The following is a 27897-nucleotide window of genomic DNA, read 5'->3' on the forward strand; positions in this document are numbered from 1 at the left end:
TCCTCCGTGAACGCATTACCTCCTCAACTATCAAGACATTTGCCTTGAAACGTAAATGTGAAACAAGTCCCTCTGCTTCTGACTGGCTGAGGCAACTCCACACACAGTAAGGGGGGAAAAAAGTCAATTACAGTGTTTATTCACTTTAGAACTGCACTGGCATGCAGAGTGTGGAGAAATCCAAAGCTTGACACGCCTACCATTGCAATAATGGTTAAAGTCTGTTATATATGTTCCAGTTTTGTTTCAAATGTCAAGCAATCAGGTGATTGTTTTGACACTATTGGTTCTAAATGTATTATAATTGATCTCTTCTTATCACTATTTGATTCCTCTGGCAGTGTCGGTTCACCCAAGGGATGGAGATCCTGGACAACATGGGCAAGCAAGAGATGGAGCTGGAGGGATCATCCGACACAGCAGCTCTTACAAACACCAGCCTAGATCATGCGACGAACGTCACCAACATTACCTTTTCCCCCTATTATCAGCACTCGCTGTATGTGGCTGCCAGCTACATCCTGGCCTACTTCTTCATCTTCCTGCTGTGTATGGTGGGAAACATACTGGTGTGTCTTATTGTACTTGAAAACCGTCGTATGCGCACGGTCACCAACCTCTTCATCCTCAACCTGGCGATCAGTGACCTACTGGTTGGCATCTTCTGCATCCCAACAACACTGGTGGACAACCTCATCACAGGTACCCACAGGTCCCATGCCCCACCCCTCAGCCAGCACTCCTTACTGCCACAAGCATGTTGCAGGAAAGTCAGTTCTTAAATGCGTACAGGTCCATGTTTGGTGGTGTAAACAGGTCACATCAAACTATAGGCCAGCGGCACGATAAATGAGCTAAAGGAATGGAGGCAGTTAACACAATTTTGATTCAGGCAGATCAGTCAGGCTTTATAACCTCTCGATACCTAGCAGACAACATACTTACATAAAATGCAAGAATAATGAAATGTAGGTGAATGAAAATGGATTACATAGCTGAGAAACAGAGTATCACTCCTCCCAGAGCCTCACGGACACCACACCAGTTTGTAGGAGGGACATCAAATTGACCCCTACCTCGTTCCACCTGCTGACAACATTCGTCCCTGCCACTCACTGCTAACACCAACATATGACATTGACTACAGAGCAGGTGGGGGTTATTTATAACGGCACTCTGAGTCAGGGATTCTGCTTTAAACTGTGTGATTTGATAAAGAAAAGATAATTGTATTCCTTCACTCCATCTGTTCACAAGTCAAAGAACTATAGCTTGAATGGCTCTTGCAGCCTTTGCAGTATTCAATGTGTGGAGTCCACATCAACATGCCGCACTTTTTTTTTTTTTTTGTTCTCACGCATACAGGCAATTCAGCTCTCAGCCTGTTGGTGTATAACAGCTTTTATGATTTCACATCATTGCCACAGGGGTTGATAATGATGTTGCTGCACCTCCACAAAGGCAGAGACCCACATTCGAACAGTAGGAAGCCACATCAGACACTCGGTGCTGTTCGTTGGTAATCACTGTCTCCCATGGAAAAGTGACACTAGAGAGAATGTTGTGAGCAGAAGACTCTCAGGTGAAACCCAAAATGTTTTCTGTGTGACAGTTGTGTGAAAAGAACCTGAAATTCTTACAAGTTTAGTGAATTTATTTGAAGTCTACCTGGCTGCAGAAATATTTTTCCTGATCATCAGAAGTTAAAGCATGGCTGAAACCAGCTTTTGGGGATTTTTCTATAAAGCTGTTTACTGTCTCATATGCTGATTAATGCCATTTTTAATGACACTATAATTATATTCAGCGTTGGGAGGATCATGGTACTACTTACACACTACATGTAACTCTTGACTTTCTTCAAAGTAAGCAAACAACAGCTTGTTGATTTTTGACAAAACGGAACATGAGTTTTGTAACTTTGGTTGGTATAGAAAGTAGATGAAGCACATATTATGGCTGCTTTCATGAGGTATGTCTTTCGTATGTATGTGATGAATGTTTGATGAGAAGAATTATGGGACTATGACACCTGTCTCTAACAGCATCTCTATTAGCTTCTACACTCTGCTGAACCCCTATGAGGTGTCATTCATAGCGGCAAACCCACAGACAATTATCACTTCCCTCAGCTCTTCAGAACATGTTGTTGTATTGTTTTACTTTAATGACCTGTAACTTTCTACATTGATTCAATCGCACCATTCTCATCAGCATTGTTTCCAACAGCAGCAAGCCTCTGGAATGAAAAAGCTGTTGAACCCAGTGTAAACTACCTGCCTAGTAGCACACATCAAACAGACAATGTTAGTGACTAGTTGATGAACATAGTGGAGCCTTAAGCAGCTAAATGTCAGGAATTCAAAATAAATGTATTAATCACAATGAGAAAACACAACTACAGGAACTATGATTAACACACACAAACACTAGGGACAAGGGCTATACATACAACGAAGGCAACACAGGGAGACAATGAATAAACACAGATCACGCAAACTACGGAGCAGGGGATAAGACTAAGACGCAGGACTGTAGACAAAGACAAGACTATGAACAAATTATCAATGACTAAAATAAAGAACAGAAAACACTCCCGTAGGAGGAAGAAACAAACTACTATGAAAGACCTTGAGAACTTAACTAACAAAACAACAGAAACAAAAATCACTTCCTAAAAACTCGAAGGAAAATAACACTACTATTAAATAAAGCAAAACCAAGGAACAATCTAACAAAGAACTGAAATTCGGCTATAACTAGCAAAAACAAAACAAAGCTTGACTATGCAAATATAATAAAAGGAAAATTGACAAGGAACACAGCACAGACGTGAACACAGACAAACCAAGGGGTAACACAGACATGAACCGAGACACGGACATGAACTAAGAAAACACAACGATGGAACACTTACATGAAACGCGACACGGACATGACAAAGACTACGCAACAAAGAAACACTTTCATGAAACACAACTCTGACATGACAAAGAAATCACAACGACAAACACACACTATGGGAGATATGGCTAAGACTACGACTATGGCAGTGGCTATGGCTATAGAAACGTAGACGATAGCATAGACAATGACCCAACAAGGACAGGGGGGAAGACACAGATGACACACACAGGTGGAAACAATCAGACAATCACGAGGATGGAAAACACAGGAAGTAAAGTAACCCAAAGACACATAACATGAACCTTCAAAATAAAACAGGATGTGACAAAAACCAGGCAAAGGCAACACACGACAGGGCAAGGGCTGAGACTAAGACAATACAAAAACTCTCTTACATAAAACATGGCATGACTATGAAGACATTAGGGATACACAGAAACAAGGCATGGCTGAGACAACACTTACTAACTGAATGGGGCAACGGCAAAGATCAACAAGAGAAAACTGAACAAAAACCGTTGTGCATGGCATGGGTCATGACACTAAAGAGCTCAATATACCCCCCTATAGAGATCAAAGCAGAGCTTAAAGGAGGATGAATATTGACATTGCATTCATCAGATGGCCAGAAACACGACAAATAAATGCTAATGTTGCTCGGTGTCTGCTGAATGGGGAAGTAGGCAACTGTCTGCCATATCTACTCTATAAGACAATAATATGTCAATTTTTAGTTTACAGCTTACTGCACTGCAGCAAAAAAAGAAAAGACTGGCAAATAAAGAAAGAAAAACTGGATCCAGTTTTTGACAAATTTCATGACTAGATTTTCAGTATATGTAATGTTGCAAACGTCCACAGTTGACAGAGAACAGCCTTTTTACAGCATATACAGTACTGTAATTAAAGGCAGACCCTCTTGGCATTTTTGCTAACTTGGGCTCCTCTATTGGAATAACTGATCGACATTTGTTTCTGCTGTTTTGTTTCTTTACATTAGCCATTGAGATTAATGTGCTGATTTAAAAAACACGAAGCGTCACCCTAGAAACCAACCAAGCAATTCATAATGAGCCTTATATTGTTATATTCAGCGTCTGTTCACACTGCCAGAGAGGCGTTGATTAATCTGTATAGTTTGCTGTAGATTGAAAGGTGCTCCAAAAGCACATAAAGAGCTCACAAAACCCACGAGTGTGAGCAAAACGTAGTGGGAATATTTTAGATATGTAGTATGCTCTGTTTGGGGCTGACAGACACTCAGCAGCATCAATTTCAAAATGTCTGTGGTGTTAAGAACCCTTAAGAGCAACATCAGCAGAGAAAGCTCAATAGAAAACACGAACCCGGGGTCGGCCACAACAGTTCCTGTGCTTCATTCTTAATGACCTGCAGCTCGAAGCCGGAAGTAAACCAAGCCTGTTCCCCAAGCCAGAGTAAATTGACTGTAGTGGCGATTTGACCTCAAACAAAATAACAAAAAGCTGTGCCACTGCAGCACCTAGGGCACGAATCTCACGCAGGGAAAAATGAGTCAATTGTCCAGGCAAACATCACATTTAGTGCGCTTTATTTTACCGTTCAGCAAGCAAACAAAGAACAATAATGTCTGTGGCCTCTCTTGCCCTGGTAAAAAAACATAAACTTCCCGGTGCCTGCTGATCCACCCGTATATGTAAATTCACCTGTCGGGCCCAAGTTGCCCAAGACCTTCAAAACAAAAGCATTAACAAGTATTCAAATTAACTAAAATAATGATACTAACTTTGCAATCAAACTAATCGAACTGTACTCTTCAAACAAAACAGCAACAAAACAAATAGATATTTAATCAATTCAATACAAAAAAAAAGCTAACTAACTACAAAACTCAGATCCCAGCTCAGCGTGCATGCAGCCGGCTGCGGAGGAGCTCTACGAGTAGCTCCCTGCCTCAAACAGTTTGATGACAATTATGAATACAATAAATAGCTCCAACATAACCAACAGCTTCACTTTTTCTTAACATGGATCATCTAGATGCAGTGTAATTAGCAGGTTGGCTGCAGTAAATATTTAATGTATTCTGTGTATATATCTAAAACAGTGAAGCCTGAACCAAAATTTCTAGTCATTCTTCCTGTAACCGCTCATGGTGCAGTTTAGGAGCTTTTGGCTCTTTGAGGGTATGCTACAATAACCATTTTTCTGGTAATGAAAGACCAAATTGTGTATTTTTACTACAAACCACATATTTCAAGCATGTGAGACAATGAGATAAATGAGGTAATTTACTGTTTAAACTGTTGCACACTCTTTGCATAATGTTTTTACGTTTCAATTTTATTCATTCTATGTCATCTCATACGCACAAACCCAGGTGAAGAATCACCTTAATAGTCCACTTCAGTAATTTACTAATATCAAGATAAATTATATTAGCCAGCTGTCACTTCAGAATCCAGCCCATGGATCCGGAGATCCTCGTCAGTGATCTCCAGATCTCTCTCTAGCTCTTTTACAACATGTACTGTTCTCTTCAGTGTCTGTGATGAATATTAGTGGTGGCTCAGTGGTTAGCAGTCTCACAGCTAGAAGATCCGCAGTTCGATCCCACCTGGGATCTTTCTGTGTGGAGTTTGCATGTTCTCCCTGTGCAGCGTGGGTTTTCTTCGGGTTCTCCGGCTTCCTCCCAGGTTAATTGATAATTCTAAATTGTCCATAGGTGTGAATGAGTGCTGTGCATGGTTGTCTGTCTATATTTGTAGCCCTTTGGTAGGCTGGTGTCCCCTGCCTTCGCCCGAGAGACGGCTGGGATAGGCTCCAGCCCCCCCGTGACCCTGCAAAGGATTCAGCGGTGTATAGATAATGGATGGTCATATAATGGTGAACAGGTTGTCCACTGTGAGCAGACTATTGGTGCTAATTCAAACATAATTCATGCATCACATTCATTTCAAGAAGGTGTTCAGTGTTACTGCTGAGATCATTGAAGAAAAACAAATCTATTGCATTTAAATTGGCCAACAAGAATTAGCTCCTGCAAACTACTGGAATTTTTTTAACCATCAATCATAGAGCTTCATGCACTTCAAGGGTGTGTTCTTCTTCTTCTTGCCAAAAAATGGTACTGTACAGGAATGTTAGCGAATCCAAAATAAGAGAGGTATTTATGTCGGGTTTTCCTCCTTCATTCCATCTTCACGCTTGTATGGTTATCATATCGGTTCTTGCTATCAGAAGGTGAGAAAATGTTACTATTCAAAACTGCTGCAGTAAAGACGGCTCTCGGCTGAAACATTTTGGCCGAATTTTGCCGAAAAAAGGATCTGCAAATATGACAACATGCAGCCACCTGCACGCCCTCTTCATCCACCTTTGATCCAGACTTTTTGTCAGTCTCTGTTGCAGCTGTCCATTGTGATTTCCCACACATACCTTTTGAAAACTTTTTACGCAAAAAGGTTTTTTTTTAAGTTAATAAAACATCTCTTCCAAAGTTAAAAAAAAGAAAAATGGTATAACAGCACAATTCATTATTAACTGCCAAACCCAAATGAGAAGTATCTGACACGTTTATTGTGCATCTGTGCAGCAACTGCGAGCCTTGTCCAAACATTTCTTTTTCATGGAACATCATGCAAGAATACAGGGCTCACTGCTGCCTGGAGCATGTATAGACACCATTTTCGCACAAGGGTTTTAATACCTAACTTGACAGCAGCCAAGAGTCTATACATCTGCTCTCAGGATAGTGCTGTGATTCTAATATATTTGATGTATATGTTTGCATAATCTTTTTCTTTCAATTCAGATGAAATTATATGTTAACCTGATTCATGACCAATTGTAAACTACAGTATGAACAACTCACAGGTTGGACCCAATTCTGAATAAGCTCCACAAAGTCTGCCACTTCCTTGGCAAAAAAAAATGCACCGCAAAAGTATGCATTTTCTAACACTAACACATCGGCCTGTCATCACTTGTTCTGCGTGTTATCTGAGTGAAATAATGTGTTTCACGGCTCGTAGGTGTCTCTTCACTGACAGCTCTGTGTCTCATTGAACAGGGACAGAAGACACAGCGAGGCTGATAAAGTTCAGGTCAGAAAATGACACCTGTTCACCTGGAAGAGGCATCCAGCCAAGAATGAACTCATTAATTCTCATGTGCGTTAATAAAAGTGTTTCATATTTATTTGCTAGTGCTGGAGACTATTTTTAATAATGTAAATATAAGTATAAAATATAAATATATCGAGGGCGGGGGGTGGTGGGGGTGTGAATATAACGGTAAATGCAACAGATCCAGCTGTGTCGCGTCATCAGAAACCAATTCTCAAGTCTCACAATAAATATTTCCTTGTTTCTTCTCTCCTTGCGTGGTTTCCTTGCGTCCTCTCCTGCATTCCCAGTGGGAGGGACTAAGACGCAAGGAAAAGACGCAAGTGAGGGAAACGAGGATGCAATTTTGAGAAATGGGATGTACCCACAGACTTAAATACACAAGGGAGGAAAACTAATGACACACAGGTGAAACACATCAGACATCACAAAGGTGGGAAAACACAGGAAGTAAAGTAAACAAAGAAACATAACATGGACCTTCAAAATGAAACAGGACGTGACAAAAACAGACTATGATAACGCAAAGGAAGAATCTTCAACATAAAACAGGCGTGACAAACACGGATCATGACAGTAATGAACTAACCATTACCCTTTAGTCCGACTGAATTGATACATCTTCCTGTTTCCATCAACAGAGATTGCCGCCACGTCTTCAGTGCTGGCTGGGCAGGAGAAATGTTCCTTGTTTGGAAGTTTGTCTTTCTCATGGCAACAGTGCGTCCACTCCAAGGTCCACCAGATATACTCCCAGTCTGTCATTAAACAGGAGACAAGATCGATCATAGTCTCCTGTGGAAGCAGAGAAAACATATTTTATAAATTAACACCTCTAGAAGTGTGTTCTCTCCATATACAGTGTGTAGACATTTCAGATCACAGCCTCATGCTTAAATGACTGTATGTTTACCATTTATGGTGACCAGGATAAAGTCTTGCCTTGTACCAACAGCAATGTCTGCATCGTCAGAACTGCAAATGTTTCTGGGCCAAGCAACTGGTAACAGACATGCTACAAAAAACATGCAAAAGAAAAGCAAAAAAGCAAAAGTAAAGTAGTTAGTCTCAGCAATGCATACATACCTTGTTTACATATTGTTTGTGTCCCATCATCTATTGCTATGTAGCATGCAGAGAATTCCTATTGTGTAGAACACACAATGGACATTTGCTGCAAAACAGTTCTTCACAAAAGCAGTCTTTGCATCTACTTCTGTCCATGTTGTGTGGCCACGTTGCTCAATTGTTCTTATAGATGTGGCCTTGCATTTTTCCATTTCTCATCCGACAGCGTCTTCCCGCATCCAGGTCATACAAACAGTCGCTGTTTCTTCTGAACACTGAACACTAATGGATCATCCATCAAGCTGTCTTTCAGCAACTGGAGCTGTAAATCTAGAGCAGAGAGTGAAATCATCCTCAAAGCTGTAGTTACTCCTGATTAATATGTTTCATCTGTATTCAGAGTATAATCCAAATGCCCACATGTTGATTATGAACAATGGTAAAATTTTAAGTAAGAAGGCCAAAGCAATGAGAGAGACGTGAATTCCAACGCACGCACAAAACACTATCGGTGATGATCATGGAGCTGAAGACCCACCAACTGTCTGCTGTGCCTCTTGTACTTCTAATGGGGTAGCTTAAATGTGACAAAAAGACAAAAAAGGGAAAAACAAGGTTGCAGGTATGGTTTTATAGAGGCGTTTTGGCAGTCTTGGTTGGAATGTGAACAAAGTTATTTCTAGTATTTCTAGTGGCCCTTTTCCCTGCTCATGTGATTCTTTTCTTAACGGACGAAAGGACGAAAACCACATTATTCATAATTCTCCTCTCCAATACCCTGGAATAGACTTTACCAGGGAGGCTGAGGAGTGTGATCCCCGTATAGTTGGAGCACACCCTCCGGTCCCCCTTCTTAAATAGAAGGACCACCACCCCGGTCTGCCAGTCCAGGGGCACTGTCCCCACCTGCCACGCGATGTTGCAGAGGCGTGTCAGTCAAGACAGCCCTACAACATCCAGAGACTTGAGGTACTCAGGGTGGATCTCATCCACCCCTGGTGCCTTGCCACCAAGGAGCTTCTGAACTACCTCGGTGACTTCAGCCTGAGTGATGGATGAGGCAACCTCTGGGTCCCCAGCCCCTGCTTCCTCTACAGAAGGCATGACAATGGGATTGAGGAGATCCTCAAAGCATTCTTTCCACTGCCCAACAATATCCCCAGTCGAAGTCATAAGCTCCCCACCTCCACTGTAAACAGTATTGGCAGGGCATTGCTTCCCCCTTCTGAGGTGCAGTTTGCCAGAATCTCTTTGAGGCTGACCAGTAATCCTCCTCCATGGCCTCCCCAAACTTTTCCCATACACAGGTTTTTGCTTCCACAACCACCCAGCCCGCTCGCGCTTGGCCTGTCGGTAACCGTCAGCTGCCTCAGGAGTCCCACGAACCAACAAAGCTCCATAGGACTCCTTCTTCAGCTTGACGGCGTCCCTTTCTTCCGGTGTCCACCACCGGGTTCAGGGATTGCAGCCACGACAGGCACCAGAGCCCTTACGGCCACAGCTCCAACCAGCTGCATCATCAATTGAGGGAGAGAACGTGGTTGATTTGGACTCAATCTCTCCAACCTCCCTCGGGATCTGGTCAAAGCTCTTCCGGAGGTGCGAGGTTCCGCCAGATGTTCCCAACAGACACTCACTACATGCTTGGGCCTGCCAAGTCTGTCCAGCTTTCTCCTCCGCCAGTGGATCCAACTCACCACCAGGTGGTGATCAGTTGACAGCTCAGCCCCTCTCTTCACCTGAGTGTCCAAGACATATGGCCGAAGGTCAGATGACACAACCACGAAGCCGATCATTGACCTCCGGCCTAGAGTGTCCTGGTACCACGTGCACTGATGGAAACCCTTATGCTTGAACATGGTGTTCGTTATGGACAAACTGTGACTAGCACAGAAGTCCAATAATAGAACACCATTCTGGTTCAGATCGGGAAGGCCGTTCCTCCCAATCATGCCCCTCCAGGTAACACTGTCACTACCCACGTGAGCGTTGAAGTCCCCCAGTAGAACGATGGAGTCCCCAGTCGGAGCACTTTTCAGTGCCCTTCCCACGGACTCCAAGAAGGGTGGGTACTCTACACTGCTGTGGGGCCCGTATGCCAAAACAACAGTGTCCCCAACCCGAAGCCATAGGGCAGCGACCCTCTCGTTCACCGGGGAAAACTCCAACACATGGTGGCTTAGGTGGGGAGCTATAAGCAAGCCCACACCAGCCCACTGCCTCTCACTGCGGGCAACTCCAGAGTAGAAGAGAGTCCAGCCTCTCTCGAGGAGTTGGGTTCCAGAACCCAGACTGTGCATGGAGGTGAGCCCAACTATCTCTAGCCGGTACCGCTTGACCTCCTGCACTAGCTTGGGCTCCTCCCCCCCCCCAGCGAGGTGACATTCCATGTCCCCATGGCTAGATTCAGAGTCCAGGGATTGGGCCGTCGGGGCCCCTGCCCACGACTGCCACCCAAATCCCACCGCATCAGACCCCTCTCATCCCTCCTGCAGGCGATGGGCCTACTGGAGGGCGGGCCCACATCCCTCCTTCGGGCTATGCCCGGCCAGGCCCCATGGGCGAAGGCCTGGCCACCAGGCGCTCGCCTGCGAGCCCCAACCACAGGCCTGGCTCCAGGGTGGGGCCCTGGTAACACCAGTCCGCCCGATGTGTTCTTCCTTGCTTTTAGATCTGTCATTGGGGGCAGTGGAACCTCTCTTAGTCTGACCTGTCACCTAGGACCTGTTTGCCTTTGGAGACCCTACCAGGAGCAATAAGCCCCAGACAACGCAGCTCCTAGGATCATTCGAGTACTCAAACCCCTCCACCACAATAAGGTGGGGTGGGGAGGGGTGACACAAATCTGTTTCTAATAAAACATATTGTTGATATTTAAAAGCTCAATAAATGATGTAAATAAAGATTGGCCAGAATTACAATTTTGGTTAACAATTAGTCAAACATAAGCATAAACGATTTTTGTTACTATTTTCACAAAACGTACCAAAAGAACAAAAAAAATCTTTCATTTGATGTTTTGGAACCTCAAAGGCCTCACTGAGAGTACTCTTAGCCCGAGGCAGTGATCATGACATGTGAAAATTAAAACTTTGTTGTAGGACTAAACCAAATACATTGTTGGAGAGGTCTTGATCTGGAGGTCAGTCTGAAGACTGTAAATGGCTCCTGCTATTAAATATCAATCTCTGAACCTTGACCTTAGTGCTTGTTGGAAAGTTTGTCATTCAGATACAGAAGGGGCTACAGACATGGGACCAACTAAGTACGGTAATAATTGCAACTAGACAATTCCGGTGCTGCTGAAATTCTTACAGTGGCACGAGGGGGCCGCTTGTGTTATCTATACTACTTTTTCTCAAGCCTGGTCCTGGAGTACCACTGCCCTTCATGTTTTAGATGTATCCCTTCTCCAGCACACCTGATTCAAATGAATGGCTCGTTATCAGGCCCACTCTAGGGGTAGAAATTCTGAGCATTTTTTGAGAAACTTTATGGTCTTCAGATGGTCAGGGATTGAAAACTGTAAGAGATATCAAAAAGTGAGCCGTGGTTCATTTTGAGCCCACAAAATTATCTACATTTCAAAGTTTGAATCAAGTCTCCAAGAGAAAGTATGGCGAGGCAGCGGAAACTTGAAAAAGGCTGAAATTTGAGGAAATTTCCCATTCACTTCTTATGGGAAATTTTTCACAGTTTTTTGCGAATAACTTTGCAAATTATTAACGAATCCTGTCATAAGTACATAGCACACGTTTTGATATATAGTTTGTGAGGGTTTTCTCAAAGCTGTGGGACTAGTTATGCTCCGAAATTCTGGCGGAAGATGAAAATTAAGAAGAAAAAATGCAAGAGATTACAATAGTGGCTCATGCATTGCCTCGTGCCACTAACTAGCAAACTTTTGATGGATGGTTATAAATTTAGAATAGGCGTTTTATTTTGAAGGACCCTTTTTTCCAATTTGGAAGTATAGTATCCAGGTATTGGTGAAGATGCCTATCATCCGGGACAACTGACTTCAGACTGTAGAGCCTGGAGAAGCGAGTGAGTATGATAAATGTTTAGTTATTTAGTAGATAACTAGTGAATAATCCAGTGAAAATAAAAAACTGGATTTTCATCATCATTTTAAATGTTCTATATGAGTTTAGTGACATAGCAACAGTAAAATTTTTAATGCAACCAAATTGCATGAAAAGTTTCATGTGTAACTCTGACCTCAGGCTCTGGCTATGTACACAGTAGGCTAAATATTCAATCAATTCTCTCTCTCAGTCTCTGTATCACTCTCAAGATATTTGTTGTACTTTTTAGAGATGCCTGGTTGTACTAAAAAAGTATGCCCTGGCTGGAACGCTGTCATGCAGCCCCACAAGAAAAGACTGACAGATGCCTGGGAGAAATTCTCTGAAGAGGAAGACGCCTGTGTGGCAATAAAAAACACAACAAAGCTTATAAACTGGTAAGTAAACTGCATTATCACTGTGAATTAATGAGAGGTTCCTTTTTGTGTTAATGGGCCTACTGAAGTGCATAGAAATAAGAACCATTCAAATATCTCTGCGCAGCTATAACAAATGGATCGGGATCCATGAACAGACCTTCCTTGAGAACTACATAATTGTTAAGAGGAAAACTCTTAACATAATGATGTGACATTTGTTGGAGTCTGTCCCAGAGAATGGTGTTTTCACATCTGGCCACACGTTTACCTTTATCAAAAAACTGCAGTTCCTGCGATACAGATATTGCGCTTGGCCATATTGCAATTTTGATAATGTTTCAGTATTGTTTAGCCCTATTTTAACAGAGAGAGTGGAGTAATTTAAAAAAAGAAATGCTGTTGCTGCAAAAAGGAGAGGACTTAGATAAACCAAAACAGAAAGGTTTTTTTTTTCCCTTGAGGCCCCCTTTTTAGTGTTGCAGGACAAAAAGGGACTGAAGACTGATACAGAATGTGCTTTTCTGTATTTCCTTAAAGCTATGTCAATCCTCTCAGTCTGAAGTCTGAAGACATTCATGGATTAAGGATTAAGCAGTTAGGTAGACATGAGTGATGCATGCAGGCCATAAAGCACAAAAAAATGTATTAAGTAGAAAAAACTCAAACAGTAATAATCAAAAAAGGGCACCCCAGTTATTTACAAACCCAAATTTTAATGGATGCATTGGAGACCATACTGAGAGGTAAGTATTACTCTGTGTTTCTAAATAAAATGCCTGCTTTAAGCACTCTAAATGTTTTCATTATTGCAGATAAAGACAGACTACCGCAAATGTTTGCCTATAGTCCAATACATAGAGGGATACTCCTGATGCAATTTTATTAGAGATGTATGTCATTTGTAATTATTTCTTTGGTTTAAGGAGTACTTAAAGGGTTTGTATTTTAGTAGCAACTTGTTCCTAATAAGGGCTCAAAGTTTGTAGTTTCACCTTTGACTTTCCAAGCAGCATTTACAACATTGTTTTTAAAAACCACAGCCACAAAGATGCTGTTTCAATCCATTTGTTTTGTCTTAGTATATTATAAAAGATCCAGGAAATCAAGGCCTCCAGAGTCCACCTCACCTCACTGGAGCCCAGCACCTCACCTGAGCGTCCACCTTCTTTATGTCTTTTAAAATTGTAAATGAAGTTGTTTTGAATAATCAAAGTGTCAAGAATTCAAGTGCAAAACGTTAAAGGATAACTTTCGTTTTTTACAACCTGGACTTTATTTGTAGCATTAAATACGACCATTTAGACACCCAGACAACTTTGGTGGCATTTGGAGTCGTTTTGAAGAAATTAGCCACAGAGGAGCAGCGTGTATATCCGTATAATGCGAGTAATTGGGGCACCCGTGCGTAGCCTCTATAAATGCAGAATCTGCGGTGAAACTCAACTTCATATTCCAATATTTTGTTATGATATGCTGGTGTGAACATTGTCCACAAGAACACCACCAGTTACCGTCTACTCGTGGACACGCAGCCGTTTGTTGTTGTTTGGCCAGCTGTTCCTCTCTCTGCCTCCGCGTCCTCCTTTCAACGAGCTCCTCGTCCGTGTACTGTGGCTCAAAACGGTAAGGACGTCCATCATAAACAAAGTAATCGTCCACCACCTCAGAGTCGGAAAAATATTCATCCATTTTGTGAAAAATAACAGTTGCAAACTACAGCTAAACTAGCCGACCGCCGCAGAGTTAGCCGTGTTGTGGCTGGTTGCTAGCAGCGCGCGGCGCTCGAAAATGACGTCATTTGCGTTAGAAGTAGTTGTCTAGAGACGCTGAATGTTGATAACATGCCACCACGGGCTCAGAGGGGAATAGCACCAGCATATCATAACAAAATATTGGAATATGAACGAGTTTCGCCGCAGATTATGCGTTTATAGAGGCTACGCACGGGTGCCCCAATTACTTGCATTATACGGATAAACGCACCGCTCCTCTGGGGCTAATTTCTTCAAAACGACTCCAAATGCCACCAAAGTTGTCTGGGTGTCTAAATGGTTGTATTTAATGCTACAAATAAAGTCCAGGTTGTAAAAAACGAAAGTTATCCTTTAAGCAAAAACAGGCGTAGTTTTTACATAATAATGTCTTCCTAATCTCCCTGTTACTAATAACCTGATTACTTTGCTTTGGTGCCCATGTCCACTGAGGGGTTAAAAGCCAAAAAGCCATAGGTGCCAAAGAGGCTGGGATTTTGGGGACTGGAACCCAACCTGCAAGCGAGAGCAAGGAGAGCAGAGACAAGATTATCTCTGGGGTTTTCTTGTATTCCAAAGTAATAAAAAAAAAAGGACAGAAAGTAAGTAATTTCATGCTCTATCTGAAAACTTCTTGGTCTGTTTGATCATGATATGATGAAATATGAAATAATATTTACAGCCCTAAGATGTGGTTCAAAGTCATCTTGCAGGTCTTTACAGCTTTCTGCAGAATAGACTTAATATAAACTAACATGTCACAGTGTCAGTCTTTGAGAAATTGTTTTGATATCAATAATTAATTCAGCTTCTTACAATAGAGGCTTTGTATGGAGTGTTTGTGCTAGCATGGCTGCCTGTAACCAATGGTAACCCCTTTGAAAAAGAAAATGAAGGTAAAGCATGCATTACTTTCCTGTTCCACTGTGACTTGTTTACAAGCTCCAGTAATACGAGAGCAAAATGACAATTTATGTTGTTGTATATCTCATATTTCAACACAAAGCAACCAGTGATTTGCATATGTTGTTTTTTCCAACATGGAAGGATAAATGGGCATTTTAAGTATTCTGTGAAAGGCCTCTATTGAATCAAATTGAAAACATTCCTTTTTTGTGTGTTACATCATTAGATGTCCAGTTGTCATGAGTGCATAACACATTTAGTCTAAGCAACTACCTATGCAGTGTAACACTGCATCACACATTAACACACACACACATTCACACACAGAATTTTCCTGGGTTGGTTGGGGACATGTTGTAGAGCGAGTGTCTTGGACAGCCGAACAAACGGACTATGCTTGGGCACTTGTCATAAATGCGTGATTGAAGATGAAGGAAAGGGTGATGTCCGTGCCTGTTGTTATGCTGAGGAGTGTCAAACTTATGTCTGACGACCTTCTGTCGGACAGCCTTTGGTGGACATTTCACTAATGACCCTGCAGGGTAGTCTGACAACAATTATGACATTTGTAGCGTGAGGACTCACGTCCTAATCCATCTTGATACATCAGAGTGTAATTGAGTGGCTATGTCTCTGATGCAGCCATTCCATTATGAATGGGCTGACCATAGCTGTAACTGGTTTAGCTTTGGCATGAGACAGAGAATGGCTGAACCTCTTTTACTTTGAAAACAAAATTAATTTTACTTTGTTTTAATACAGGTCCTTATTGTGGGACATGGTAAGTTATTTCCAATCATTTCTTTCATCCACCAAGGATGTTAATTATTAAAATCATGGTGGATTGATGCAGGTCACTTTTCATGATATTCAGACAATAATTATCAGTTCAGCTCTACAAATTTGTGTTACTCTAACAATGAATATATTTTCCCATTTATAGCCTAACCTAAGTCTGTCAACTAGCTAACATCAAAGTCATGTTCTGCATATAGATCTACAACATTTATGTCACATCAGTTGAAACATAAAAGTAGTAGTAATAATAATAAACATTATTGGTGACCAATCCACCTTTTCAAATCATGGTGCAAGGGAATTGGATATGCATTGCACGGGCTGAGTGCGTTCCCACTTTATTGTTTTATTGCTGTCTTCAAATGGAACTACTAAGGAGAACTCAGAGCTCAGAGGGGTTCATACAGACCCCAATTACACCAGATATTAAAATGTGATCTGTATCTGTATAAGTTATCCAGATAATAAACACTCAGAGCCCATTTACACCTGGTAATGAAATGTAATCTATATCCGGGTAAGTTATCTAGATAAAGAAAAACACATGTTGATGCAAAGAGCAAATGCGGTGTTACCAGAATGAGACCAGATCTGCCCGACCACATCTAGAGGTAGCCTTGAGTTCACATATCAGTTAGGTGTAAACAAAAGCACATAAAAGAATACCAGTATAAAGCCTCAAGGGCTCAGGACTCAAATGCAGACACAGACGTAACGAAGGGCGAGCTCAACAGGCTGGATTTATTAACAAAAAGATTTTCCAAAAACAGGCAAACAAAGGGCGCTTACGCAAAAGGCAACTAACAAAAGATGGGCAAAAGGCAATCACCAAAGGCTCTGAGGTTCAAATGCAAACATACTATGATAGACTCTGGGTAAGGACGAGGACAAGGTACAAGAGAGCAATCACAAGAGGCACACGATGTACAAGACAATCTGGCACAGGACAAAGGGAGACGCGGACTATATATACACGAGGTAACAATGAACAGGTGGAGACAATCAGGGCGGGCAGACAATCAGACAGGCGGGAAGGACACCAGGAAGTCAAGGGTCTGAAACGAGAGGAGAGTTTGGGTTTCACAATAAAACAGGAAGTGCATAACAAGACGTGACACTGTGAACAGACACATCAACAGACACGACGGGACGTGACAACCAGGCATAAACACACAACACAAGATCAGAGTGTTTATTACCTGGATAACTTACCCAACTGCAGATCGCATTTTGATACCAGGCGTAAATGGGCTCATAGACTCTGTCGTGAAACCATGATAAACACGACTCCATTTGAAGACTGCATTTTTTATTGTCCAGTGTGCAGCAACATCTACAATTTCTTTACAAAATGGTTCTTGAAGAATGTTGCCAAAAAAAATCAAGCTGTCATAAGTGAGCCCATTCTACGGTACAGAACACAAGCCAGTTGATCTAGGAGAGATATGATATTGTATTTTGTGTGTAGAACCCACTCGTGGTCTCTGCTTCCTGTGTCCAGTCCACCTTTACACAATCACAGTTCAACAGTCTTAAATTTTCAATTACTGAAAAAACTCTTAAATACATTAATACACTGGTTTGTAAACAGGACAACATAAAAGACAGGATCGAGAGAACCCGTAAATGGCAAAATTTGGAGTCAAATTTTACGACAATTCCTTGATGGATCCTACTTTTGCATACTATAATGTCATTGTTACATTTTTTAATGTTTCTCTCATCTTTGTTAACAGCAAGCAAACATGGGAGCCTCAGACAGCCCCGGGACTTTCTGTGAAGCAGCCAGTTCATCTCTCTTGTTCATGGTTTTGTAAATGCAAATTTTGCTTTCATTGAAATAAATCATTGGACAAATACTGAATTGAATCCTTTTTTCTCTAGCATTCTAGACTTTATGCAAATAGTGTGCAACAGTCTAAACAGTAATTTACCTCATCACAGCGATCAGCACAATAAACTGAAGAAGTGCATGTAGTAGAGCTGGGGGGGCAGGGGATACCGAACAGACGTATCTCATCGTCTCACATGCTCGAAATATGTGGTTTTTAATAAAATACTTAATTTGGTTTTTCATTACCAGAAAAATGGCTATTGTAGCCTCAAAGAGCCAAAAACACCTGTTTCGTTTTTTTCAGATAAGACATTTTATTCAGAACCAGAACCCCAAATTTCCTAGTCGCCCCCCGGAAACTCTGGTTGACTCGTTGTTGGCTCTTGATCCTGAACAAAAGCAACCAGTGTGTAGCATTAACAGCCTCATCAATTCTTTTACTGACGGCCCCGCTTCTGGTCCCAAGGACTCTTGGGAGAGGGAGCTTGGAATCACACAGCCTGATGATTACTGGCAGCAGTTTTTACGGTTGGTTCACTCCTCTTCAATCTGTGCCAGGCACGGCCTCCTACTGTGACCTGCCTAAAGTTGTACAAAAAGCTCACTGCACTAACTTATGGCTATCCTGGATCTAACCCAAAGCCGACCATTCCCACATGTTTTGGTTCTGTCCCGGGCTTCCCGCATTCTGGTCAGAAATCTTCTCTCTCGTGAAAGAGGTGTTATTGTCCATTAGACTTGTCCATTAGACTTGAAAAGCTTAGATTTCCCCTTAATGGTTTTCTAAAACTCATTTGAAGACTTGGAGACCTCTCTCAAACCATACTGAATCTTTGACATCTCTGCCTGATTGTGATGGCTGAGCCCTCCCTTTGTTTTATTTATTTATTTTGGATTATTTTGGTCATTTTTGTTTTTATAAATTTGTTTATTGTTTAGACTTTTGTATTTCATTTACTTGCTTTTTTACTCTGTTATTTTCCCTTTTTTTCGAATCTATTTGTTGTGCGTGTTCCGCACTGTTGCTGTTGTCTTTCAGGTGGGGGTGTGGGAAGGATAAAAAGACTAGGGGAAAATAAGAAAAATGAGACTGGAAGTCCTCTCTGTCATATTGTATCATCACGTTGCTGTCTGTGACATTGCGTCCAATAAAGAAAGTTAATAGAAAAGAAGAAGAAAGAATCCATAGTTGCTGGGAAATACAACTGACAAGTTTTTTTTACATTAAGAGAATATAGCATGCTTAAATCCTGTAATATTTGTTGTAATCTCTCTCTAATAGACATACAAAGAGGATGTCAGTGACAGGAAGGTCATAGGAAATACTGACAAATGCAACCAACTGCAGCTCTTTAGAGGCTTGGTTTACCTACAAAATGTCACTGACATGTAAGAAAAATGGCAGCTCTGCTTGCATCTTTCACTTCTGCTGACTATATTTAACTGAACCTGGCCGCTACTGTTAAATATTTTGAGGCTCCGCGGCTCACCTTCAGTGACAGACTTCAGATCTGGCATCTGAATTAAATATAAAAGAATTCTCCTCCTCCACTGAGCTCTCTTATATCTCGAACAGCCCTGCCTGTTAACTTGTGTCTTGTGACTTTATTGCAGATGACAACCATATTGTTTGCTTACTTACTGAATCATTCCCATGATGCACCCGGTGATAGGTGGACCTCTTAGGAAAGGTATGAGACAAGTAACATGTTTGGCTGAGAAGATGATATATCATTCATCACCACACCAAATCTATTCTGAGACATGTTAAGAGCAGACATATAGCTGGAAGTGGAGAAAGAACGTTCTGTATTCTGTACATGCAGGTCAGCAACCATCTGGGAGCCTCTGGGAGTCTTTCATCCTGTTTTCTGTAAATGCTGTCAGAATGTGAGCCCCTCCTGCTGTGTTATAGAAAAAAATTTGTGCAGACCTGCTGTCTCCTGATGATTTTTCTGAAGACATTACTAGACAGTGAGCAGATTGAGTCTCGCAGTTCCTGTGGAAGCAGATGCAACAGAACGATGGGGTGGTGGGATTAGCCACCATACAGTACAGGTATGCAGTGGAATAAATGATCTCAGACTTGTTCAAAGCAACTGCAATCAGTGGTAGAATAAGTACTTGAGGTCTCCTATTTGTATTCTGGCAGCTTGCACTCTGTTTATTTAGGCATGCATGATGCAAAGTTATCAAAGTGTTAGCTTGGAAAGGATTGGCACAGCTCTGTCAGCATGTGAGTTTGTTATTTGATTAAGATTAAACTAAACAAATAATGATCATGAGGAAAATAAAAAGGATGCCAGTCACTCAACACATGTTGACTTATAATTCATATTCAATATTGAACAGTAGAGGAAAGTCAAACTTGAGTCACTAAAATTACTGAAAGCAGCGACTAGGAGTTTTTGACTGGTTATGACACAGTCCCAACGTAATGCGGATACATCTATATGACCTACACAAGCAAAGGAGAGCAGCAGGAAGAAGACGAGTCCGATTCCCCACAAAATCAGATGAAACAATATGCAGCACGTAGACTGAGAGACTGAAAGTGTCACAGTGGGCAGTACGTTAGCCAGTTAAGAGGACACAAGAGCAGATTAAAATTTTGGACTTTTTATATTGAATCTCTGAGTTGCTGACTTGCTGTAACCTAGGTGTATGAACAGTAAGGAAACAAAGTTTACTTTGTTCCTCATAGTTGCTTTTAGGCAGTTATATTTTACTGTCTATTAATAATGGGTTGCTGGTAGTGATGGGGCAGATCTAGAAAAGTATTTATGGGGTGGCGAGAAGGGGGCAAGCATTATTGAGGGGTGGCAACATATGACAGATGTATATATAATGAATTTAATAGTTTGATGAAATAGTACGTACACACTACATACGGGCACAGGCTGCCATTTACAAACTCATACAGACAAACTTAATCTCGTTTGAAGTTTCATGTGAAACACTTTATACAGTACAGTACTTATTAGGAGACAGAAAAACTTCTCTGAAAGAGAAACTTCTCTTTCAAGAGAACTAAGGGTTGAAGTTCAACCCTAATTTCTCTTGAAACCCCAGTCCTGACAGAACGACCCGACCAAGAAAATGAACCCACCAGACAAATTTCAGCGTTCCCTATTCTGGGGAACGCAGCAGGCATTCAAACCACAGTCCTCAGGGAGGAGCGCCAGCCTCATGTCCTGTACCCAGCAGACCCTTATCTCGGCCCCTTCTCTCATGAATTCCGGGATTCCCCATACTGGGGAACTCTGCTGGCCCTCAATCTACCCACCTCGGGGAAGAAGCGCCAGTCTCGTGTCCAGTACCCAGCAGATCCTGATCTCATCCCCGACTAAAACGAGTTCCTAGATTCTCTATTCTGAGGAACACGGCTAGCCATTAAGCCACCCTCCACCCAGAATAAGTGCCAGTCCCAAGCCAAGTACCCAGCCGACCATGAACTCTGCCCCAACTGTGGCAAGCCCCAGTGTTCCTCATCCTGCGGAACACGGCTGGCCATCAAGCCATCCTCTGCAGAGGAAAAGCGCCAGCCTCAGGCCATTTTACTCAGATGGCCATACATTCCATGCCGGCCATCAGGCCAGAACCTGCAAGGAGGGAGCAGAGATCCCGACGGCCGAAGGTACCGGTTAGCCATCGGCCTGCTAGCCTCCCCTCGCCTCCGGTGCCCGTGCTGCCCTCTCCTCTGGTGCCCGTGCTGCCTTCGCCTCCGGTGCCTGAGCTGTCCTCGCCGCCAGAGCCGCTGCCAGTGCCAGAGCTGCTGCTGCTGCCTCCTGACCTCAAGCTTTATGTTTGCACTTGTGATAGACATTTGTTTTTGCACTGTTCTTTGTACCTGCCTATCTAACTACCCACCATGTGCTCTACCATGAGCAGATCTACCAGGGTGGCATTGGGTGGCAAATGCCACTCTAAAAGAAAGCCTGCCACGTCTGCTGCCACCCCAATTTGCAGCGACAAATTTGACATTTAAGACTGAGGAACTGAGGAAGGGGGAGCTGGTCAAATTATCATATTTATTTAACTAAAGGAAGCGAAACCAAAACTCAGGGAACTAAGGAAAACAATCACAGAGGTAGATAGGCTTACACAGAGAACGATGACAATACAGGGAAACATTGAACAAACACAACGAACGAGGCATGTGTTAAGACAAAGACAGCACTAGAAACTCGGAACGTGACCTGGACGTGAATAAAGACAGCACAAGGAAAAACACTCTCTAAAGGCATGGGGCAAAGGCAAGGATTCACAGACAAAGACAAGACTAGGAAACACTTCCATGAACAGGAACAAAGACTGAGCTTTACTAAGGTGAGCATGAATACACTGTGTGGAAATAAATAGGTCCTGTCACTCAAACAAGGTACTGGAGATCACTTTTATTCTTTGCTGAGAACACACATTCTCTCCATTTTTCCCTCTGTAGCTTGAAGATGAGGTGTTTACTGATTATTTTTATGTTGTATTTACTTCACTGACGACATTATTTTGTGAGTTGGTTCATACAGGGCCTTTCTGGACCGTTTTGTAATGTATATACAAAAAAAGAGACATTAAAAAACAACAATAACAACACTGCTTCCTGTTCAGCAGGATTTATACCATTTACACCAGTGTCAAATTTTAAACACTAGGTTTTATTAAAGGTTATATCAGATTTTCTCAGCTGCCAAAACAAAGATATAAATACAGAAAAAAACAAAGATTCTGTTGAGTTCATCATTTTAAGACCTTTGTAAAGCCTCACCAGTGAGCATAACATGAAGTTGACATGCCTATAACAGCTGAATGCAGTGATTTCCATGCTGCTCTGCAAAACGCTTCAGAAATGTATCTAGATCTGAAGCTTTTGTGCGTTTTGATTCAATGCTGAGTGCAGCCAAACTCGATAGTCGCTCTTCTGTCTGGAAAAATGTCCACATGCAAAACAGTAAGCTGCATCTTTTGATTGTGAGTTTTCTAACCAGGGATGAAGTTTGTAGCAGTCGCTGTGGAAGCTTCTTCTGGTTCCTCCCTGGGGGGTCTGAGGGAAACTGTCTCGCATTGGCTGCGCTGGTACCTCAAACCTGGACTTGAATAAGTCTAGAAGATGGAGGGGAGGAAAGATTCAAAGTGCATTACATCTGAACTAATTATACAATATAACAACTAGTAAAAACATAATCAATTATAACCATCAGACTGTGTTAACATACATTACCATTTTAGCCTGGTGTTAATTTAATCAATAGTGGCTTTTGTAGCCTACTTTACACCGAAAACATCAGAACTAGCTAACATAACATGTAAAGTTAGCAAAACAGCGTTCTTCAACCTTACTGTTATTATCTCAAAATCAGCATTGCAACTATACTGGCACTGTGCTTTAACTACAGCTACATTTCCTAACAGATAGACATATCGATAGTTGCTCCTTTCCTCACTGAGGTGGCAGGCTTCCTTTTAGAGTGGCATTTGCCACCCAATGCCACCCGGGTAGATCGGCTCATGGTAGAGCACATGGTGGGTAGTTAGATAGGCAGGCACAAAGAACAGTGCAAAAACCAAAGTCTATTAGAAGTGCAAATATAAAAGTAAAAAAGTAAGCCCTTTTAAGCATGTGCATGTATACAAATGGGCAAATAGCTGTAAGTTGTGAACAATTATTGTAATTATAAGTTGCACGTTGAAAAGTTATAGATATATTGTGCTGTGGCAGAAGTTCCAGAGAATATAATTATAAAGTCCCATTTGCAGGTCCAGTAAGATTTCAGCAGCATCCTAGTCCACGAATGTCCATATTGTGACAAAGTTAGGGTGTTTTTTCTGGTAGTTTAATCTCATTTACTATACATTGTGCATCCTTTAATTATGATTAAAATGTCCTGGTTTTTATTCATTTCTGAAAAATCAATCGGCAGATTCCTGAAACATGCCACTGACAGATAATCCACAGTGAGTGTCAAGGTGTCCTTAACTTTTTTGTCCAGTTTACATGGTAACACAGCTTAAACGCAAAAAACAGTATCAAAATATAATAATCAGTGTTTCTCTGGATGGACAGGACACGACAGTGCACGTAACAAAGGCATTTAAGTATAACAGGTATTTTTGAAAGACAAACGATTTTAAATACAATTTCTTTTACACAGCAACAGTCAGCATTATTGTGTAGCTTTTCGCGCCACAGTGTAAAGGATCTTTGTTTTGCTGCCACAGAAAGACAATTAGTTCTAATGATGAATAACACCATCTGTTGAGTAACTAAATCCAGCCTCTTGCCTCCGACTGTCTCTATATGTCAGCCCAGTATTTATTGTAGCTGTAAAGAACTCAGCGTATTTATCTGTATGTATCTGTATTTATCAAGGTTATGTGCTGAGCAGCTGTTACAAAAATGGTTTATATAAATTATATGGTTTAAGTCTTTCAACCTTAAATTCATTAATTAATTCTACTGTATGTGCAGTTTGAGTGGGAGCTATATTATTAAATGAGGTGAGGGGATCAGCAGAGTTGAAGCACAGAATCACTGTCTCAAAAAAAAGGGCTCAGCATGTCTTATTATAATGTTAAACATTTCTGTTAAATATTATTGTTATATTACCTACCATCTCAACTGCTAATGACGGTATTTATGGAGTATTCTGAAATGTTCCACAGATGCTTTTATGGCAGTATTTCCTACCTTTCCATTAGCTTTGTTGGCACAAATTTTAGTATATTGGCACATTTCATTTTCATTGGTATTTCATTTCATTGGTATAGTTTACTGTTTACTGTTTATATACATTTTAGTCTGCTGTCGGTACATGTCATTGGTATATTTTATTCTGTTGGCACATTTTACTGGCACATTTTATTGTTTATTGTTTAGTATATTTTATTGCCTTAGTATATTTTCATTGTGGTATATTTTTAATTGCATTTACGAATATTTTTATTGCATATTGGTTTATTTGATTGTAGTTATTTGATTTTATTCTTTCTAATCTTTCTTATTATCTTGTTTCTATCATTGGGGTTGCAATGCAAATTTCATTGACATGTCATGCTCAATGACAATAAAGAATCGAATACTGACGGACACTTCTTCACCTCTACTTTATTCTCTCTTGAGATCATGTACATACATTTTTAGCAATTTTTGAATGCTTGTTTTTGCAGGAAATCCTGCACTTTTACTGTAGCTCAGGAATGGGTGCTGCTATTGTCATTGTTCTTGCAAAAATCAAATACTATATCATTGTTTTGCACTGTTTATAGATTGTCGCTGTAATCAGTAATCATGCAGTCAGTACTCCAGGCTTCCTCTGCATGACAGCGTGTAGTATAATTAGGAAGCTACAATATTATTTAGTAAGGTTTTCCTGTTGTGCTGCAATTGTCCACCACCTTGAAGTCAATGTTCATGTTCATTTTATTTCACAGTGCCACTCCACTGCTACAATCCTATCATGCTCTATTCAAGCAAGCCAAGGGTATACTCCACCCCCCCCCCCCCTTTCTGCATTGGCAGGGATGATGGAACAATGATTATGTAGAAGAAAGGGAAGCAAGGTGTGAAGGGACAAGTCCTGTCCCATCTTCATTTGTGTCCCTTCTGAAATTCAATGAGCTCCTCCCTGCCACAATGTAATCACTCTGTAACACGTTATGCATGACAACTGAATTGCTGTGAGGGATTTCTAGAAATCTTCAAAGAAGGACACTTATTGCGGCCACTAGCTTGAGTACTTCTCTGTTGAGTGTTTGTCATTTTTTCAACAGGTTGGCCCTTTTCCAACACGGTGTGCAAGATGAGCGGCTTTGTGCAGGGGGTGTCTGTTTCTGCATCAGTCTTCACCCTGGTGGCCATTGCTGCTGAGAGGTTAGTGTATGCTGTGGTTTGATAGCTAATGCTAACCTAACCTCTGAGACACAATAAACTCTGATTGATTGATTTGTTATGTAGGTCATTTCTGAAGTAACAAGACTGCGAGTCTGCAGCCAGGCCTAGCAGCTCTGTGCAGCTGTGTTTAGGCACAGCAGTGCTTTGAGCCAAATGCTAACATTAGCATGCGAACGTTTTCAACATGCTGATGTTTAGAATAAATTGGTAGCAATGCTTAGTGGCTGTGCCTTATCCAGCTCTCTTAATACATTCATGTGTTTACCATGTTCACCAGTTTAGCATGCTAGCATGCTAATATTTGCTAATTAGCTCTTAACACAAATTAGTTTTGCAGGTATTTGCAGGCACTGGATCAAAATGAAATACTTTAATGCAATTTATCCAAAGGGCAACATGGATATCTGCACCAAATTTCACAGCCATCCATCCAACAGTTGTTAGGATATGAATCATCTGGAGGGGACAATGAATTTTTGTACAAACTTTCAGGTCAATGTATTGCGATGCAAGCTATTTCAGTCCAACACTGCCCTGCCTAGAGCCACAGCACTAACATGGCTCAAAATACAAACCTTTGGTGACTGCAGTTTCTCACATAATAAATATTTGCCTGCTGAACTGTTAACTACTCCATTTTGTACTACTGGCCAAACAAAACTTAAAATTCTTTTATTATATTTATTTCACAATTTTTCACTTATTTCACTGTGTGTAATGCTGCTGCTGCACTGCAATTTCCCAGCTTGGGAGGAATAAAGTCTGTCAGTCAGTCTGTCTGTCTATCTATCTATCTTTTTAAATATGACTTTAGGCTCTGTTAATGTACAATAGGAACTGGTCATTATTTTAAAGATTAATGTAAAAAGCAATTGGAAGATGAATGAGTAATAAGTGTGTAGGCATGTATGTATGTGCCATATAGCTAATTAGTGGTGGTGGTGTTCTTTGCTTATCTACTGCAGGTTTCGCTGTATAGTGTACCCTCTACAACCCAAGCCGACTATACTTGTTGCCAAGGCAGCCATTGTATTAATCTGGGTCCTAGCAGTGGTGATCATGTGTCCCGCTGCTGTGGCGCTGACTGTGGAGAAAGTTCCTTTCCACTACATGGTGTGCAACGATGACTTCAACCACACACTCCCTCTGTACACCTGCTATGAAAACTTTGCCAACCCTCAGATGAGAAAGGTCTACACGGTGGTTCTGTTTGTGCACATCTACCTTGCGCCCCTCACCATCATCACACTGATGTACGGAAGTATCGGCGTCAAACTGTGTTCCACTGTGGTTGCGAACAGAGAGCCACAGCTGGCCAACACAGCAGTCCAGGCTGGGGGTAGAAGAGGTGGTCAACCAATGATATCCCAGAAAAAGATTAGGGTGATTAAAATGCTCATCTTGGTGACTTTGCTTTTCATGTTATCCTGGTTACCACTCTGGACCCTCATGATGATGGCGGACTACGCAGGCTTGGACAGAGACCAGCTGGACCTGCTGACCAGCTACATCTTCCCCTTTGCCCACTTGCTGGCTTTCTCCAACTCCAGCGTCAACCCCATCATCTACGGCTACTACAATGAGAACTTCAAGAGGAGCTTCCAGGCTGTGTGCAAGTCGTGGAGGAGGATGGCCAATTGTGGCAAGAAAGAAAGGTCTGTGCAAGCACCTTGTGGAGGTGCTGCCCTTAGAGATGCCACTAGGAATCACAACCATCTTGTCTTGGGGCTTAGAAATCGAGTCCATAATGACAACAAACTCAATGACATAGTAGACGGGAATAGGAGTGCAAGGGATGGGTGTGTGGTGGTCCACAGAGAGAGAGATAATGGAGAGTCGCTGAGGGTTTGTTCACTGGCAGCTTCAGTCAATCAGGCCTGGGATAACTGAGTGTTCACAGTGTTACCCAAAAACCACACAAAGCCATAGTATATTGCATTATAGTCCAGTGGAAGAGAAAATGATCAATTATACCACATTATATGAATTGTAATGTGGTTACTGTCTGGAATGGTGGTTTCACATTGAATCACAGGTTCAACGCAGTGCCTCATCCTTAATGTAAAGACTTAAAATTGCTAATGCTCATGCTCAGCAAACCAGGAAAAGCACAAATGACACGATTGGAGGTGTCAGATGGACCGTGAGGGTTGCTGTATTTTCGGACGATATTCCCTTGCTGTAGATTAGCA

The 27897-nt window shown here is 41.7% G+C and overlaps 1 protein-coding gene across 1 annotated transcript; it reads left to right on the forward strand.

Moving 5' to 3' along the window:
- Positions 1-359: 359 nt before the first annotated feature.
- On the forward strand, positions 360-27595 carry npffr1l2 (neuropeptide FF receptor 1 like 2). Its single transcript, XM_041937493.1, has 3 exons — positions 360-702; positions 25585-25684; positions 26671-27595. Exons 1-3 carry the CDS (start codon positions 360-362, stop codon positions 27593-27595), a joined length of 1368 nt encoding a protein of 455 aa, XP_041793427.1.
- The last annotated feature ends 302 nt before the right edge of the window (positions 27596-27897 follow it).

The sequence above is a fragment of the Chelmon rostratus genome, chromosome 5, assembly GCF_017976325.1.
Source record: "Chelmon rostratus isolate fCheRos1 chromosome 5, fCheRos1.pri, whole genome shotgun sequence".
Taxonomy (NCBI): Eukaryota; Metazoa; Chordata; class Actinopteri; order Chaetodontiformes; family Chaetodontidae; genus Chelmon; species Chelmon rostratus.